Source organism: Gouania willdenowi, chromosome 20 (assembly GCF_900634775.1).
Source record: "Gouania willdenowi chromosome 20, fGouWil2.1, whole genome shotgun sequence".
Classification (NCBI taxonomy): Eukaryota; Metazoa; Chordata; class Actinopteri; order Blenniiformes; family Gobiesocidae; genus Gouania; species Gouania willdenowi.
This window is the reverse complement of record NC_041063.1, coordinates 18,967,193-18,985,704: the sequence shown is the minus strand read 5'-3', so window position 1 is coordinate 18,985,704 and position 18,512 is coordinate 18,967,193. Positions and strand designations below refer to the sequence as shown.

At 38.9% G+C, this 18,512-nt stretch overlaps 1 protein-coding gene across 1 annotated transcript; it reads right to left on the bottom strand.

The window, feature by feature from the left end:
* Positions 1 to 606: 606 nt before the first annotated feature.
* Positions 607 to 18,187, bottom strand: avl9 (AVL9 homolog (S. cerevisiase)). The gene is made up of 16 exons (XM_028433968.1): positions 17,949 to 18,187; positions 16,641 to 16,761; positions 12,147 to 12,232; positions 12,007 to 12,078; positions 10,441 to 10,530; positions 10,301 to 10,367; positions 10,180 to 10,220; positions 9,020 to 9,058; positions 8,355 to 8,424; positions 7,278 to 7,717; positions 6,441 to 6,575; positions 6,149 to 6,368; positions 5,003 to 5,120; positions 4,874 to 4,927; positions 3,234 to 3,322; positions 607 to 3,158 (listed from the first exon to the last, which is right to left on the bottom strand). The coding sequence occupies exons 1-16, from the start codon at positions 18,030 to 18,032 to the stop codon at positions 3,028 to 3,030; spliced, it is 1,857 nt and encodes a 618-aa protein (XP_028289769.1). The 5' UTR covers positions 18,033 to 18,187; the 3' UTR covers positions 607 to 3,027.
* Between the last annotated feature and the right edge of the window lie 325 nt (positions 18,188 to 18,512).

Here is an 18,512-nt window from a genome sequence, read left to right as displayed (position 1 = left end):
TTCACAGTATGAAACTATCTAAATGTTGCTGTTATCGCTGAAAAACTCGTCCGAATCACAACTATTTTGATTGGCGGATACGTCATACGTCAAGATATCGGAAAGTAACGCGAGAACTGACCAATTGGCGGGAACTACGGAACGTTATACAATATGTTCTTATCTACATTTTTATGATTTTTTAAAAAAATGTTTTAATTCTATTATGCAGTAATAATACATATATATTTTAAATTATGCTGAAGAAGTGAATATTTAGAATAAAGTTCTAAATAAGAAAAAATAAAAGCTAAATACAGATATAACTGTAAAAGGCACATACAAAGCAGTGACAATTTATTTACATGTTATAAGGAAGTGTTTTTTAAGGTTTTGTTTTGACTTTTTCATGGGAAAATGAGTTTGTCAAACATTCAATGATTGTTTTAGCTTTTTCTAACCGTATTTTGTTCCATTTAAATTTGTTTTATAATACATGTTTATTTTATGGTTGAATAGTGCAAGTGAGCTCAGGTTTTTTGTTTTATGTGTTATTTCAAATAATATATACTATAAATAGTCTACAGTGTGTTAAATGTAAATTACCAGCCTAAAACCAGCCGGGAATCCAAGTTTTAACAACAGCGATAGTTTATTATTGTTCAACTTACATTCATAAACCTTAAATAAAAAATAAAAATAACATCTCATAAGAGGATAAAAGCAGCAGAGTTTGGATAGAAGGAGAAAAGGAAGCACAGGGAGAAAAAAAACCCATATTATTATTATCACCACCATCATCATGTAAACAGCTCAACACACACGCGGCGATCCACAGGTCACGGTGCGTTTAGGACAAAACACGCGAGTCAAGAAATTAATACGTGTCCTGCCTTCAGGGTCGCTCAGTGGAAGCCGGATTGAGTTGATTTCTATAAATACAGGAAGAAAATTTCCTTCATATCCTTATCTATCACACATGCTCGGTTTAAAAACAACAGATAGACAGTCAGTCACGCACACTTTACACTGCTATCACATTTCAAAATCAATCTGAAAATATGAAACAAATATTTCAAATTCCATAAAGGCAGAAGCTGAATACTTTGCTAATGATGCTAACACTTTACAGCCGATGCGTATTAAAACTCAGCCTGTAGTGTCGTAACTTGACAGTACATCATTTAACAGTAATTACATAAGTTGTGATACATCCATGCTAAAAGCTGTTTTTGCATTTTGAAAAATGATAATAAAAAGCCAAAATAACATTTAATTTTATCATGAAATGTCATTTAAAAATCAGTTTTTTGGTTCCCAACTGGTTTGGCTTCAGGACCAACCGTCACCTTTTAATACCAAGAGCTCAATGTAAATACTGCGCAGTGAAATTACAGCACACATTAATTAATAAAATTAATTACACAAATATCAGTGGGAACGCATTATCATTATTTAATAAACTAGAACAGTGCCCGTCGAAAGTACAGTTTTTAGGACAGTACAAGGAATTTGACTTGGTAGTTGGTGGTGTGTTCCCAGTAATGTTTGTGTTTTATTACAGGGGCTGGCAGGTTTAATAAAGATGGATAAATGATTAGTCAGCCTCTGAATTGTGGGAGGAGTCTTAGAGACTGAAACATTCTTTAGATGGTGGGCCAGTTTTATTATTTCATAAATAACACGCACTTTTACTCTGAAGTCCCTGGTGTTGTGGGGTGTGTGTGTGTGGTGCCTCGTAGAGCAGTGCCGTGGCTGCACGTGTCTGTGTAATGCAACGCACGGTGCGCTCATTAGAGCGATAGATGGGGCAACAAAGTCGAAATTGTGGCTGAAAGCCTGGCTCTCTGTAGCCGTGTGTAGTGGGGGTGGCCCTGGTCTGTGTGACGGACGTATAGGGTGCGCCGCTTGCGGCTGTTATAGAAGCGGTCTGAGGAGCGGAGGTAGGAGACCACCGTCCACCCACCCTCATATCCCCGTCCATCCACAACAAGAGTAAAACAGCCAAAGGGAAGAAAAAGCAATCTGGTAACGCAACGTTTTGGCCCTTAGAAGGGCCTTCTTTAGCCACGCTGCTGCTGCTGCCACACACCAAATAAGTCCAAAAATAATTAAATAACCATGAAATATAAACTTAAATAACTTTTAGCAGTACAAAAACATTTTTAATATTGAGTTGACCACTGCAAACAAAGTGCAACACGAGAGCAATTGGAGCCGTAATCTCGAAATAAAATGAAAATAAACGTTTTGCTACGCCAAATAAATCCAAAATATCGGATGCACACACTCGGACTGTGTGCAAGCTGTTAAAAAAGTTTCAGCTTGATCAGACACCGCGTTGGGGAGATATGCGCTCCACAAACACACACACGCACATAGACGTTCTTTGTATTAATAGATAGATGACAACGCTACCCTATAAAATTAAATCTGTTTTTTTTTACTTTCTCCTTTCACAAATTCTAAACCAATGGATAAAATGGATTAAAAAGATTAACAAAGATTCTGGAGCACGAGTTTCATATTGTTAGAAAAAATATACATGCACCCAACTACGGTTGCTGTAATAAATCCCCTTCACAATAAAAGTAGGGCATTTATTTCTTTAACTTTCTAGGTCCTCCTGACCCCACCAGTTGAGAACCTCTGGTCATATCTGTTCATTTTATATATCCATTAATATCGACTCGATCTAGATATAAATAAATATAGGAATCTGTTACCATGACAACCACAGTTTTGTAGAAGTTTCCAGCAGGGTCAGTGGATCATGCAGTTCCTGAGAAGAAGAATAAGGTACGGACAACTTTCACACACGCAGTGAAAAAACCGCACAAACAAACACGACGCCCTCAGAGATCCAGCGACGCCAATGGCAGCGAGGACGATAGCGAGTGGACACGGTCAGCGGTTTGGATTAAAACCAAGATCTGGATCACAGTGGGACAGCGAGAGTAACAGCGGTTACTGGAAACGGGAGTGGTCCGCATGTTTTAGGCTCCTCCTCCTCCTCCTGTTTGAACTGAAGGTGGTTCACAGAAAGAGTCACTGGAGGAGATCCAAAGGCTCTGCTTGGGCTTCAGCAGTGACTTCTGGAGACGTGGGCTGGGCCAGCGTGGAGAACCAGGAGGACATGGCCGTCTTAGCGCTGGTCAATGCTCCGCCTACCGACTGACCTGCAGCGGGAGGGGGAAGACGTTAACTTTACGTTTACGCGTGTTTATTGCATGTAAACATGTTTGACGTCTTACCCACGGCCTTCCCAGTCTGCACCACGCTCCGACTGGTGGTCATCATGGCATTCCCGATCTTCTTCCCTCGCTCACTGTTCTGCACCGAGCTGAACACAGACATAAAACTAAAGTTAAATGATGTTGACTCAATGAATCATACTAATTTATTTATTAGGTAAATCGTTTCAATATTTATTACAGGAAGTAAGAGGTTTTATAGAGTTTTGAGTTATTAGTATTATTTAAATTACAAAAAAAAACAAAATCAACATCTAAACACTGTCACCAGGTGGTCGAAGGAGCGACGGTTGCTAAGGGCCTGTTGCTAGAACACCAGAGCCACCTGCATCTCAGGTTTCAAAGTAAAAGTCCTCTCACAGCTGATGAGCTTTCCCCAACCGCTTTAATTATTCATTAAAGAGCAATTACAGACATTTTACATGCATGGTTTAAAGTTTATAATAAATGCACCACAAACATAGATATCTCCCATTGAAGCTGTATATGTATACTGTACTTACAGTATATATTTTTTTTACTATTTTAAATGTATATTTCCATTTTTTAATAAAAATGTATTTTAATCTGCATTTGTGTTTTTGTTTTTTACTTTATTGTTGCCTGATTTAATTTGAACGTTTTTATTATTTAGGTCTTGTCAACACTTTCAAAAGCCAGCTTGAAATCTTTTATTTGGCATCTTTTGAAAGTTTGATTTGAAAAAAATCAATTCCTGAGCATAATAAATTAATGAGCTACATGCACGCTTCAATTCCGCGCTTGAGTGAAGACCGTGAAAGAACTTCGGGTTCCTAACCCTACTGTACTATGATAAATGACTATAGTTTTCATATTAATCTCATGCAACTCAACAACACAGTAAATAGCAGCAGACATCTTATACAAGACATTTGCATAAGCTACTGTCCTTTCATTGACAAACAGTTTTTCCCATTTATTCAGAGTTGCTCCTCCTGTTTTATGTTTAGCTAGGCGCTAATGCTATTTTAATAGCTACAGATATGTTTTGATAGCATTTTTTACCTTGTATAAAACCTAATGTCCTTATCTGAAGCAGTAAACGGTTCCAAGCCAAACTTGTTGCTGCTCAAAGCACTCAAAGCAGAACGACATCTAACTGAAGCTGTACTCTTAGGAATGCAACAGTGGTATCTTGATGTGCTATATCCTCTTGTTTGGATGGTAAACTTAGTCATTTTGGATGTCATTGTGTAGAAACATAACCACACAAACAGGAACAATAAAACACAACTGTGAAAAACATGTTTCAAAGTCAGAAATACGTCACGTCTCACTGCATATAGCCCATCACTGATTTTTTTTTTAAATGTATTTTTCTCTTCAGATGTGATCTGTTGTCTCCAAATTATCACAAAGCACAAATGAATTTAATAAAAATGTTTGTTTATGTACAATATTAAAAAAGAGAAAGTAAAGATGAAAAATGCCAATTAGAGAACACACAGTTGTAGATGTGAATATAAGCATAAGTTAAAATTTATATTTCAAAATAAGAGTCCATCTTCAGCTGTTTCCTACACACCACTAGAGGGCAGCAACACACACTGAGTTCAGATGATGCAGATGAGACGATAACTGATAAACAGATGAGAACTGATAAATAAACAAACACTCACTGTGAGAGTCGCAGTTTGACGTCGGCGACGCCGTACTGACCCTGGAATGGATGACTGTGGATAAACCAGAGACAGGAGTTTCAAACATTGGTTTCAAACTCAAAGCAAACGTGAAGGCTGGGCACCCACCCCGTGGGGACGCCGCTCATTCCTGGGTGCTTGTTGCTGTACCAAACGCGGTGGTTGTGGGTGATTTTCCACGCGGTGATGAACGGAACGCCAAAATCTGCCAGCAGCCGCTCATTATCTGAAGACAAAAGACAGATGGCTTTCACAAGCTTCTGCTTCACCGATGCAGAAAAACAGGTGGAGGTTGAAAGCTTCTGCCTCCTGGGAATCACTATCACTGGACTCATATTCATGCAATTTGAAAAGCACCTTACACTGATTACATCAGAGCGAAAGTTCCTCGTTTTGGCTCCTAAAAAAGCTTTTTCTGCCATTTTCCACACACAAGCTTCATCTTAAAGGCCTGCAGCTTTGTTTTTCCAAAATAAAAGGCGGTTCTCGATACTCATTTTGGTTTGGAAGCCTTGGCTTAGGGCTCTTATTTTGGCGAGTCTACTGCAGGTCTTTTTTCATCTGAATCTGAAGCATTTTCAGGTTTTACAAAGGTCACTAGATAACATGATCACTAGTTTAAAAAACACCAGCTCAGCACAACATTCAAAAGAGGAATATCACCAAATAGCTGGAATAATAAATTATGGATTAACTAGAAATCTTAATAAATAGAAGAAAACAGAGGACTGGAAGTTTATGGACAGGTGTATATAATTAAACACTGAATTATTAAAACTATAATTATTAAATTCTTCAGAGTTAAGAGAGTGAGTCAGAGCAGTTACATTGAAACAATAATCATCAACAAATATGGAAGAGTATTTTAAAAAGTGTTAGCTACTTAACATCAGTCTCTGAACTTAAGGACCTTTCTCAATAAAGTGAAAAGAAGAATAATCACACACACAGAAGCAGCTGATGGAGGACAACAGCATGTTGAAAGCACTGAGGTAGAGGTTTTTTTTCCACAGTGTATCAGTTCAACTGGTTACCCTTATACCTGCTGCCTCGACACTGGTATTAATGCTGACACTGCATGTTTACATAAATCTGAACAGCTTGTTCAGTCGCATTTACAATAAAAACATACTTCAGACGACAGTTTTTACTCCACCTGTCCTTACAATGAGTCACAAGATAACATGATAACCAGTTGAACCATAACACTAACTGCAAGATCAAAGTTTTCCTATGGATGCTTTGATGTCTCACCCTGCTGCAGAGCCGAGGACAGTAATGAGTGCAGGTAGAGGGTGAACTGGGCTCTGATCCACTCGTCCCCGCCCTCCCAGCCTGTCCCGTCCAGGAACACGTCGTCCCGGTTCTCTGTCACATGTTTGACCAGGTAGTCGGCAAATCGCAGATCTGCCGTCGTCAGGGTGAGAACCTTCCGGAGGTCCGGATCCTGGATCTGGATCCGAGCCTCGTCCACCTGAACAGAGATGCTAGTTAAGCAGCGGAGGGGGGAGGGCGTCAGGATGGGGGAGTTGTGAGGAGGACCAACCTCTACAATGGCGTCACTGAGGTGCCGCTGCTGCCTGAACAGAATGTTTGTTGCTCCAGCCACGAAGCCTCGCACCGTCACGTCAGACAGAAGGTGATGCTGCTGCAGCGCCATGTAGGGCAGGCACAGGTAACCCTTGCAACAACAACAGGTCACACCCTCACACATCGCTCCATTCAATACTGACATACAATATCTCCATTTCAACAGACACGTTGCCACGACAACAGGCTTTTCCTTTTTTTCATCTCATTTCTCTTTATTACCTTGATTTATGTTTTCTTCATTCATTCCTTGCTTGCTTTTTCTTTTCCTCTTTTGTTCTGGCTCTTTTTCCTTCCTCACAGTATTTCCTCCTTTCTTCCTCCCCTTCTTTGTTTCTCCTTTTCCTTCCATCAGTCATGCCTTCCTAACTATTTTCTTTTCTCTCTTTCTTCCTCTCCTTTTCTTTTGTTCTTTCTTTCCTTTCTCTTTCATTCCTTCTTTCTTTGTCCTTTTCCTTCTTTTTCTTTCTTCAGTCATTCCATCATTTTCTCTTATTCCTCCCTCTTCCTTTCACCCAGTATTTCCTCCTTTCTTCCTTCCCAACTCTTTCCCTTCCTCTCTGCCTTTCTCCTTACTTCCTTTCTTGTTTTCCCTCCTTTCCCTCCCCTTTCTCTCTTTTCCTCTCCCTTTGTTGAGTGTTGTTGTTCTTTGTGTATTTTTTTGGTTTTTTTTCCTGTCATACTTTAACATCTTTTCTATTCTTGTTTTTTTTTTTGTAGTAATGAATGAAAGGACGAGCTAATGCTAACTTTGGATTGATATGTGCACTAGTAGAGTTAGCAGGATACATACCTTGGTGAAAATGGCGAGTGGGAGGCCGTACTGGTCCTCTTCTAGCCCCGACACCAGTCCCTGTGTGACGGCCTCCTGCCCGCTGGCCGCCTGCGGCTGCACGGTAATGGGCGTCCCAGGGCTGGACTCGAAGGCGTCCATGGGGGGCGTTCCGGCATCGGGTGACACCTTCTGCGCCGCTTCATCCAACAGGCTGGTGTCCAACGTTTCCCAGTCGCTCTCGGATGAATCCGGCGAGGTGCGCGACGGCGCTTTGAGGTGGTGGTCGTCGCCGCCCTCTGGTAACATGGTGGGGGCCTCAGTGGCCTCGGTCAGATCTGTGACTGACACGGTGACAAACTCCTCAGCTATGAGGACGCTCTCAGGATAGCCGGGGTCCTCCGACACGCTGCTTTTAGGTTTGTAGTGCGACGAGTCCACCAGGCCGTGTTCGATCATTCCTGCAACCAACATCATCCAACAACATCCAACACAGTATCAATGAAGGATTTCTGTAGCAGATTTTCATCATTTGGGTAATTCAAAGTGAAAGAACTACATTAACAGAGAAAATACAAGACCTTATGGTGAAATTATTACACAGAGACTAACAACATACTGGATCGGATTAAAATGTAGCAATAAAAATAAAGTAAACTAGAATTAAAAAAGGATTCACACTTTTGCAACGAGAATGTAATACAATTAAATAAAGTTAAATTAAATAATATAAAAAGCATTCTCACAATAAAATAAATTAAAATAAACCAAAATAATGAGAGAATGCCAAATGGTTAAATTATTACACAAAGACGTAAAACAAAATATTGGATGAAAGTGGAAATCAGCATGAAAATAACATTCTCACTAGTTAATTAAAATGTAAAAATTAAATAAAGTACAATAAAAGTTTGTTTTTTTTAATTCATGTAAACAGCATTCTCACTATTAGGCTTTAATTTGTCATGGAGTACTATTTCTCATTGAACTACTATTTATCTATAATTAAGATAAGTTCACTTTTATTTTGAAGGGGAAATCTAGCCTTTTTTTGGCTAATTAAAAATAAAATCAAAGTGAATGCTTGTCATTTCTGACCTGGGAAAAGCGATAGAACCGTCATCAGCGCTCCCACGAGTCTGTTAACAGGAGACACATAAAACATGACCTGCAGACAGAAAACAAAACACACACAAACAAGAGTTCAGATCTTTCATTCACACTTCATCACAACGCATTTGACATTGGTTCATGTTGGTGGAACGAACAGGAGCAGAGTTTGTTTTGGTGAAGGAATATCCGCAGCACTCAGTTGACTGTACTGTCGGTGTATCGTTTCAACTGGTTACCATTGCAACTGGTGATGCGTCGTGATGTGGCTTTTATGTGGTCACTCATTGTTCACATTATTCTGAAATGCTTGTTCACTCACGATACAATAAAAACACACATCAGATGACGGCTATGCATTCACTCACTCCCGATCAGTCACAAGATTACACGATTACTATTTGAACCATAGCACCAACAGGTGTGAGTGTGCAAAGTGACGAGGGGACACATTTGAGCGGCTTCAGGATTGTTTCAGTCGTTTTGATGAGCGTGTGTCAGATCACGCCGTTCATTCAGCGCACACACACAGCACCAGATGCTGATTGATGCTAATATAACAAACCACACATAGTTGTTGAAAATAAGAAGAGAGGTGTCTGAAAGGGACAGAAAACAAAGCTATGGTTTGTGCTTTTCTGCTCGTTTCTCACCTTCTTTTCCAGAAGAATCAGTTTGAAGAGGATGAGGACCTGAGGATGAAGAGCATTAAACAACTTCAGTTTAAAACCAACAAAATCACACAGACTAAAACAAACATCAAGCTATCTTATTAGCTTATTATTACAGAGAAAAGTCTGCTTTCACATGCAATCTGTGCATTTTTAATCACAGATTTCCTGTTTTATATCAACTATCCTGATGGACCATAAGGCTGTTAAGTTGCTATGATGGTCCATCTATGTTTTAGTCATTGAATTGTCTGCTCAGAAAAGGAGGTTGAAATTCAAAGGTCAAGAAGAGATAAACTAAACTTTTAAAAAACAGTTTGATTTTCATTTTGGTTTCTAAAAATAAAAAAAATGTAACATTAGAAGACGCGCTAATCATGATGGATTAAGGATGTGATATCTACTCTTCATTTGGAAAAAATGAAATATGTGATGGGGGGTCAGGAAAGGAGGTTCTATTGGGTTTTTTTTTAAATCTTTCATTAATAAAATAACCACACAGTTGATTTGCTATTTTAATTTGGTTTTGAAACAAAATAACCAAAGTATGAACAGTACACAGATTCACGCTCTTACTTTGAAAACAGCAACTTCCGGTTGCACCATGTGAAAAAAACGGCTGCTTTTTGTGCTTGTTTCTGTCTTTTAAAATGTAATGGTTTTTGTTTTTAGAAATAAAAAAATGAGTTTAGTTCATCCCTTCTTGACCTTGATAATGGAAAACGCCTTGAATCTTAATTATATTTATTTAATTTTAAAATGAAAAAAAATAACCCATGCTTTTTTGTTTTGCTTTTTGAATAATATTTTAACTTCACTCCTTCTGTTTCCTGTAAAGTGTCTGAGTTTTCTTTGAAAGCGCTATATAAAACTGATTATTTATTATTATTATTATGAGCTGAAAAATATAATGACCAAATCACACACTGAACCATTTTCTTTCATCTCATCTCACTTCCCTCCCACTCTTCTTCTTTCCTTTCCTTCCATCTTTCTCCCTCTCCCCTATTATTTCCTCCCTTCTTCCTTGTCCTTACTTTCCTTCTCTTACCATTTGTGGTCCACGAATTACAGTTTAAAGTTAGGAGCCTTTCATTTTTTTTGTCTCTCGTGCACAAAATAATGTGAAAAACAATTCCCACCTTGTGTCGAAAGTGTAGAATCAGGTCTCTGGGAGATAAACCTGTGGGAAAAAAACACAAAACAAAGCATTAAACCTCTTCCCTGAGCCTCATCATCGCAGCACTTTGATGGTTTGTTCACCTAAATAAACCTGCGACCCCTCCAGGGTGGAGCCCCTCAGAGAGCCGTTCATGTGTTCATAAAGTTCCTGCAGAACAGACGAGACGTGAAACAGTGAACACACACACAGTCTTCCTGTTCTCCATTGGAGCCTTTCCCACCTTTAGGATGGAAATCTGGGAGAAGTCTTTCTCCTCAAAGTAAGCGTGTGTGATGAGCTGCAGCTTGGCTTGGAGAAGACCAAAGAGAGGCTGGAGAGGGACCATCGCACATTAGCAAAGAAAAAGAAAATGTTTAAAATAAAAGTCTTTATCAAATTGATCAATTTGGGGTTTCTCACAGAATGAAACATTTTGCTGACCTATCACCCTTTCCTCTAAAATTTAAACATATTTATTTACTTGTTTTTATCTTCTTTTTTGTAACATATTTGCGGTTATTCACTCTAAAGTCCTCTGTCTCAGACACATTCTCCTCTACGTAACTTTTACTGTGAAAGAGCTGTTCCAAAACCTTTTCCTAGAAGACATTTTCAAGAGAGAGAGCGAGTGTACAGATTGCAATACACACAGAGCACAATGAAGAATGATTTGGATAAAGGGCTGCCATGCAAGGTTTTATATGTTTGCTCCTCCCTTATGTTAACATTTGGTTTATTCAGACAAGGTTTTTCAGGATTTGTTTTTATCTCCTGACATTTTTCGACTGTCAACTGCCAATCTTCGTTTGAGAATTTCTGCTGATCGCCTTTGATGGTTCCTTTGAAGTTTCACTTGACTTCCGTGGAAACGTTACTCTGACTAAGACTTGCAGTTGACAGTCGAAATATGTCAGGAGACATCTATCGATGAAGCAAAGAATGTCTGTCTGTCTGTGGGTCAAATATAACAACTGTTCAGGGACAGACAAAGCTGATACTTTCAACATGGCTGCAGCTTGGTTCAAAAGTGTGCAACGTCGGATTTGTTTGGACTGCAATACTACCGCTGATGAATTATTTCATAAAATTGTCCACCGGAGCGAGTCATGTGTGCGCCAGAGCTAATCACTGGAGAACCCACCCTCACTTCCTGGTTTTGAAGCAATCCGCTGTGTGTGTGCGTTTAATTCAGAATTAAACATGCATTAGGAATTAAGTGTTTACAAGGTCAGCTTAAAGAGGATTGAACTTTTATCCTGAAATAAAAAGGAATTAAAGCTCCCATGTAAACTTGAGTGTCTCCAAGTGTTTCTCATGGCATAGCTTAATGCTGGTGCGTTGCTTTTTCCCAATTTATTCATTTAAATACATTAAAACACAATAGTTATCACTCTACACATTTCACAACAAACTGAAATGTCCCTGACGTTCCACCTTCAAACGCAAGCTCATTGGGCCATCCATGAAGAAGCTACTTAACCTCCCACTTTTCTATAACAATACATACTTCCTACGGGCACTGCACTAGTACTATTCAAAATTAATCTTGCTGAATCAGCTCCTCCCTTAGTTTGCATGAACTACCAAAGTCCTTGTGGGAAACCTCCACCCTCCACACCACTGGAAATCCCACACACAGTGTGGGAAAGTTGTTGCTTTATCAATTGTACCCATCATATTAGGAAAAGTCAAGAAATATGAAGCAAAAAAAAACAAAGTCAACTATTATTTTCCTAAATGATAAACACTGAATGGGGTCGAAGGATAATAGGAGGGTTAAGGCCGGGCTGTGAACGCACACACTCACCACTCGGCTGAGGACGCACACGCTCTTCTGCACCGTCTCCCTGGTGACGTCGGCCTGCCGCACCTTCAGAGCCTGAAAGGAAACAGTCGGTTATTGAGGAACGAGAGCGTTCTCTGGTGTGAACGTGGCGCTCGCATCACCTTGGCCTCGATTTGTCGATAGCAGGAAACGCCGTACACGCACTTCATTGAGCCGGTGAGCGGCGGTAGGTGGAAGTAGATGGTGTCTGTGGAAGAAACACATCAGGAGGAACACGTCAGTGACCACACACAAACAAAAACACAGTAAGGGTGTAAGAAAAAATGAAAACGGCGATATATTGTGATGTTTCATTGCGCGATTATCGTATTGATCCAAAACATGTCCAAATTAATTTTTTTCAATCATGTTTTTTTTTAACAAAAACACAATTTTCATAAAACATACTGGACACTTTCATAGATGTATGTGGATACTATTTTATATTGGTACTTGATGTACAGTTAGTTACCATTTACTTGTTCTTGCAATTTAAAAAACATGAAATAAACTGTATTTAATACTATTTTGTACTTGTAAAAGTGAAATATGTAATTATTGATATTGCAATGTATATTGTATATTAACTTTTTGTAATTTTTGTTTGTTTTTTTTACCATTTTGAAAATTTCCTCATAATTTTGTGTTTTTGTCTTCATTAATAATTTTCTTTTTCCCCCTTGCTGTGCTTTTTAATTCGCTTTGTGTATTTTTGTTGTTATTTAGTTTTATTTGTCATTGTGCAATGTTGTTCATGCACCGATAATCGTTTCGTGTTTTTGTCATTCCATGTATTTTTATTGTTGTTTTGTGTGGGTTTTTTTTGTCATTTTGTGTATTTTTGTTGCACTTATGTGTTGTTTTAGTCATATTCTAGGTTTTTCTTGCGTGTTATACAAGTCTTTTTGTATACCTTTGTTGTCACGTTGTTTATTTTCCTCATAATTTTGTGTGTTTTTCTTGTCATTATGTGTGGGTTTTGTTGGGATGATTATTATCAATCTAATAATCAGGATGTATGTCATCATCACGCCAATGGTTTATTTTTTTTCTTTCCTTTTTCATCTGAAACCAAATATAATATATTTTAGTTTTTCATTTTAATACTTTTTAAAAACCTTTTGTGTTGCTCTCTTGCGTTAGAAATGTGAAAGGACAGCTTTCTGCTAAAAAAACAAATACTCCTCAAAAGAAATGATTTATTTCCTTGTTTTTAGCCACAACTCGAAAAAACCTCCTGATTTAAAGCGATGAAGTAAAACAAGAAGGATGGTTGAGAAACACATAGTGTGTATAAATAATAGAGGCAGTAAAAGCTAAACTAAACCTGAGTAGATAAATGAAGAGTTCCTTTGAACTAAACTGGCAGGAGGAGCCGACTTTGGGTTTCCAAACGAGAAAAGTCAGTTTCTAACAGATGTGGGCGTGTCTGTGTCCACGCTGAAGGCCTCCCCATCAGCTCTGCTTTTATGGGAGTGAACTCTGGCTCAGTTTCTGCCCCTTAAACAAAACACTGAATCACCATATGGTCACATGACCAACCTTTACAGAACCACCACAATAAAAGCCTTAAAACCAACTGTACTAACTTCAGAGGAATCGGCTTTGTTTACTGGCCATCGCCTCAGACAAAGCATCGACCATTCATTCTTCTGCACAGTGTGTGTGCGTGCGTGAGTGTTGAATGAAGGGCGTGATGTGACTCAAAACAATGGTGTGACATCTTGAAACAGTTCAAATGTGTTCCCTCATCCTGCTGCAGTACCTTTAAGAACAGGAAAACGCTGAACTTTGATCACATTGAAAGCCTTTAACAGTTGGTGTTAAATGCTCAACTCGTGATCATGTCATCTTCTGACTGATTATAATGGTAGATGATGTAGAAACTGTAAACGAATGCACCGCTGTGAACTGAAATGGTTCAGATACACTGATGAGCAAAACAACCTCAGGGCAGATTCACTAACATCTGAAATACAGTGTGTTAAAGCAGGTGTTAAAGCAGGTGTTAAAGCAGGTGTTAAAGCAGGTGTTAAAGCAGGTGTTAAAGCAGGTGTTAAGCCAGGTGCATCCCTTTGGTGGCGCTGTTTACTCACTTGTGGGGAATTCACTAACATTGTCGAGGCACTAGTAGGTGCGCGTATAGACGTGGTTGAGACCGCCCTGTTTAAATGAACATTTTGCTCGTTTAACGTGGAGACGTGAGTGCACAGAAGCACAAAATGACATTTAAAGAAGTTAAATTGGAAGTATATATATGCACAAACATTCAATAATGTAGAAAGCAAAATAAATGTTGTTTAAAGCTGTTATCCGGAGTTATAAAGAAATCGAAGTTCATGTATGATTATTTTGAAATGCAAAAAAACTAACTAGTCTTTTACTATGGTCTACTGCCCGTGGTCATTCATATACATTAATGTATATAAGTCCCTCCTTCATCCTATAGACCCCTATACAAATGGAAACGATCACCGACTGCACCCAGCCGATAGGCTTCGACTACGTGCTTTTGAGACTGTCAATCAAAGTGAATGTGGAACTGTGAATTGAAACAAGGCCGCGCGTCACAACAGCAAACAGGTAAATATGATTTTGGCTCTTATCTGACCCATAGACCTATATCAATGCGACCTTGTTATGATGCACGTACAGAAAAGCAGAGGCGTGGCTTCTGGAAGCAGAAGCAGTGGGAGGAGGTGGAGCTGTTTAGGGCGGGACATCGAGACGTTTCTCAGAAACTCTGGATATCAGCTTTAATAAAGTTTGAAACCTAGTGTTATTTTCCTCCCTAATATAATACGCGTGCTCAATCATTTCCTGTAACTTTGCTCTTTATCAGTCCATGGAAATCATCATCCAGCAGGTCTGAGCTCCTGAGGAGCGCTGTGTCAGGCACACTCAAGTTGTGAACATTGTTCCATCGCTGCGTAAATTGCGTAGCTGGTCAGCTGCTTCTGGCCTGACGCTCCTTGTATCAACACGACACGAGAGTTTGAGTCAAAGTAAAGGAAGACACAGGAGTTCACTGGAGGGTCCGGAGCGACATCCACGGAGCTCCGTGCACAGCAACTCTCAGCACCGCGGAGAGGATGTACACGGAGCCACACTGGACTCCAGCTGTTTCTCTCCCTCACACACAATTTACTGTGCATTTTGTTTCAGTGGCTGTTCATATTTATTGGCTATTGTTTTATTTGAATTATTATATTATACTAGAAAGGTTAAGTGGAACCTTTTTTCCATCTCCACTGTGTTTTGTGTCAACATTTACAGTAGCCATGATCTCTGTGTGTTTGCACCTTCCTGTGGGTTTTTGCAAACAGTTCATGGTTTGATGAGTTGCAATGCGTTCACTGCATTAATTTATTTGCATTTCCCCCTCCTATTTTTTGCACCCCTTATGAGATCCGCCTACTTTACATATTCATCAGAGGGAAATGCGCTAAATGGATTGTGGGCGCATTGTGACACATTGAACACACGTAGTTCTGATTCCCTGGGGTTTGTACCCCATTAACGTGTGGAATGACGTTTTAATACCCCTAAACCTTTAGGGCTCTATTCTCCCATGCGCGTAAGTCCAAAAAGCCGTGCAGTGGCGCTGTTTTTGGCTGTGCGCTATTCTCCCCCTGTACTTAAATCAGTCGCTGCACGCCTTCATCCCAGTTACGCACTGTGGGTGGAGCGTCCCTGAAAGGTGGGTGTTCCCATTAAAATCTGGCTTTACATGCATTCTCCGGTGTGCGTAAGTTATTTTCCTCTTACGCGCTTCTAACCCTGGAATAAATGCAGCGCTCCGATAAGGTGAAACATTATATTTCAGTAGAAATATGGACTTAGTTACATTTTAAGGCACACAGACTCACTCTGTGAGCACCCGAGTTGTGCCACAGCTGCTGCTGCTGCTCGATTAATTAAAACAGACAAAGATTTTGGTCCACGTTGGTCCAACTATTTTCATACTATGTCCAAAGTAAAGCCACAGTTTGATTCACTACAGTATAAATAATAAGTGAAAACAGCTGTCATATACAGAAATCAGGCTTTCTACACATACAAATCTGGCGTTAACATGTGGAGAAAAAGAGATTTTAACTGTGGCTCGGATAGAAAAATGTGTCCAATCCTCACATACTGCAGTAATCTGATCAAATCAACCTGTGACATTGTTTATCAGAAGGCGTTTCAAATTAAAAGGGCACTTAATAATTTTCACGGATTTCAATGACATTTACAAGCGTTGTAGACAGCCCAAACAAATTACATCATCCTCAAAACTCGGTGTTACGTTCTGACCGGTAATCATATTATATAGTGACTGATTATTTATTACAAATGTTGTCAAAGCTGTAGATGAAAGCGTAGCCGTCGTCGACATGTATTTTTTATTTATTGTGATGAACGAGTGGTTCAAATTCATGTCAAGATGAATCACCAGCTATAATGGTCACCAGTTAAACCAATACACCAACAGGTAAAAGTGAACTCAAGACTTTAATATGGACTATGTATGAAAATTAGAAACAACTATTGACACAAATGTTACCAGTGACCTACATAACACCGGTGATATGAAAACGCTGGTTTTATATCGGACAATGGGAGAGCCGTACCTTCCTGGTAGTTATGCGCTCCATCGGGAAGAGCCACAAACGGGAGGTATTTCCACTCCTCAGGAAGCAGACCGCTGTCATGGCCTTCATCGGGCAGCAGCGGAGGATAGGAGAACTCCACCTGAAACATCCATAGATTATTAGCTTTACCACATCCTACAAAAGAACGCTGGGAAACAAGGTGCCACTGCCCACTAACTGACCCTATTACCAGGAGGTTTACCACAACACCCAATTCGGGAATTTGGAAATCAAAAGAAATTTAAACAAGAAATGTCTGTACAATTAAAAAAAAACCTTTATTACCAATAAGATTGAGCCCATCAATACTAATTAAATTAAAAAAAAAAATTTAAAAAAATGATTGAAATTCATAACCATTTAAGTTTTTATTTTTTTTATTATTGTGTCGATTCTTCAGGTCAGGGATGAGGAAAGATAAAGATTGTTTTTCCGACTCTCCTTTCCAACATCTTCGTAAAAATGGGAACAGAAAATGGACAAACAGTGGGTTTATGCGTGCTTTTAATTTGAAAAGCTTGTCGTCGTCGTCGTTTAATTTGTAAGTGAAGCAGGAGGCAGGAGAACGTGCTGATTGAAAAGCCAGAAACTCGATCTACGAGAGATCACTGACCTGATCAGATAACATTCAACAGTGTGTGTGACTGTCGGGGCTTTTATTTTGTAATTGTTGCACATAACCAACGAGTTTCCTTATCCCACAATAAAAAAATATGAGCAAAAAAAATAAATATGACAACAAAATATTCCGAATATAAATAAAGGCCTGTTTACAAATTTGGAATAGATTTAAAAAGTGTGGTATGACAGCAGAACTTCGATCATTTATTCTGAGGTTTTTGTGTTGAAAACAAACTCTGACCGCTGCTAAAAATAAATGACAAAACTATTGTAGATTTTGAAAATATAAGAAAACATAAGAATAAAAATTAAAAAACAACAACAACAGAGAATTGCTAAAACAAAACAGATTATTTTTAATTAAATAAAAAATTTAAATTAAAATAAAAGCTGCAAAAAAAAAACAAAACAAAAAAAAACACTGTAATAATGACGAAAATATTTGAGATAAAATAAAAAAGTAATAAACATATTTTAATTACCGAGAGCTGCTGAATTTAAATGTTATGGTGTAGTATACGAGTTATATAACATATGTCAGCAGCTGTCTGTGATTTCAGGGACTAAATGCATGAGTTTAAACGCAAATAATGAACAGTGTGAACACATAAAGTGTATTATAATCGGATTGGTGTGTGTACATGTTTGTCAGAGCAGTAAACCAACCTGGCAACCCTTCTTGTGGTGAAACCCAACCACCACAATGTGCAGTACTGGCCCTTTGGCCTCCTCTCTCCCGTCACAGTCCATTCCTGACGCGGCAGGGTTCCCGCCGGAGCTCCGGTGAGTGTTTACCACCGGAAGTTTGATGAAAAATGATAAAAAATCAACCAAAGAAGCGCATAAGAACAACGACTTGATGCAGCGACGCAAAGCAGAAACAGCGATGATTCCTCTTCCGCTTCGTTTCGAGGAGACAAAGAGCGACGAGATGCGTCAAGAGAAATCCCTGCTGCGCATTTACGCGTTGGTTTGTTTGAACATCTCAACTTATTTCTGTGGTTTACCACAGAAATAAGAAATATAAATAAACAAATAAAAAATATATATATAAACGAACTAATTTTAAAAAGTACAAAATGGTGAATGATTATTGTATAATGGTGTGCAAATCTTGTATAACAGTGAAATAAAAATAAATGTTGAAATGTTTATTTAAATGTTTGGTTAAATAATTGCATCATGTTTGAATGTTCAATTTGAAATGTCAACGTTAAATCCAGTTTAAAA

What these genes read in the sequence shown, in the direction of transcription:
- avl9 (XM_028433968.1), bottom strand. Translation starts at nt 18,032, where the DNA reads ATGGACTGTGACGGGAGAGAGGAGGCCAAAGGGCCAGTACTGCACATT. An exon ending in TGATTCTTCTGGAAAAGAAG is followed by an intron (nt 8,425 to 9,019) that starts GTGAGAAACGAG and finishes TTCTGTCTGCAG; the next exon opens with GTCATGTTTTATGTGTCTCC. An exon ending in GCAGACTGGGAAGGCCGTGG is followed by an intron (nt 3,159 to 3,233) that starts GTAAGACGTCAA and finishes CTCCCGCTGCAG; the next exon opens with GTCAGTCGGTAGGCGGAGCA.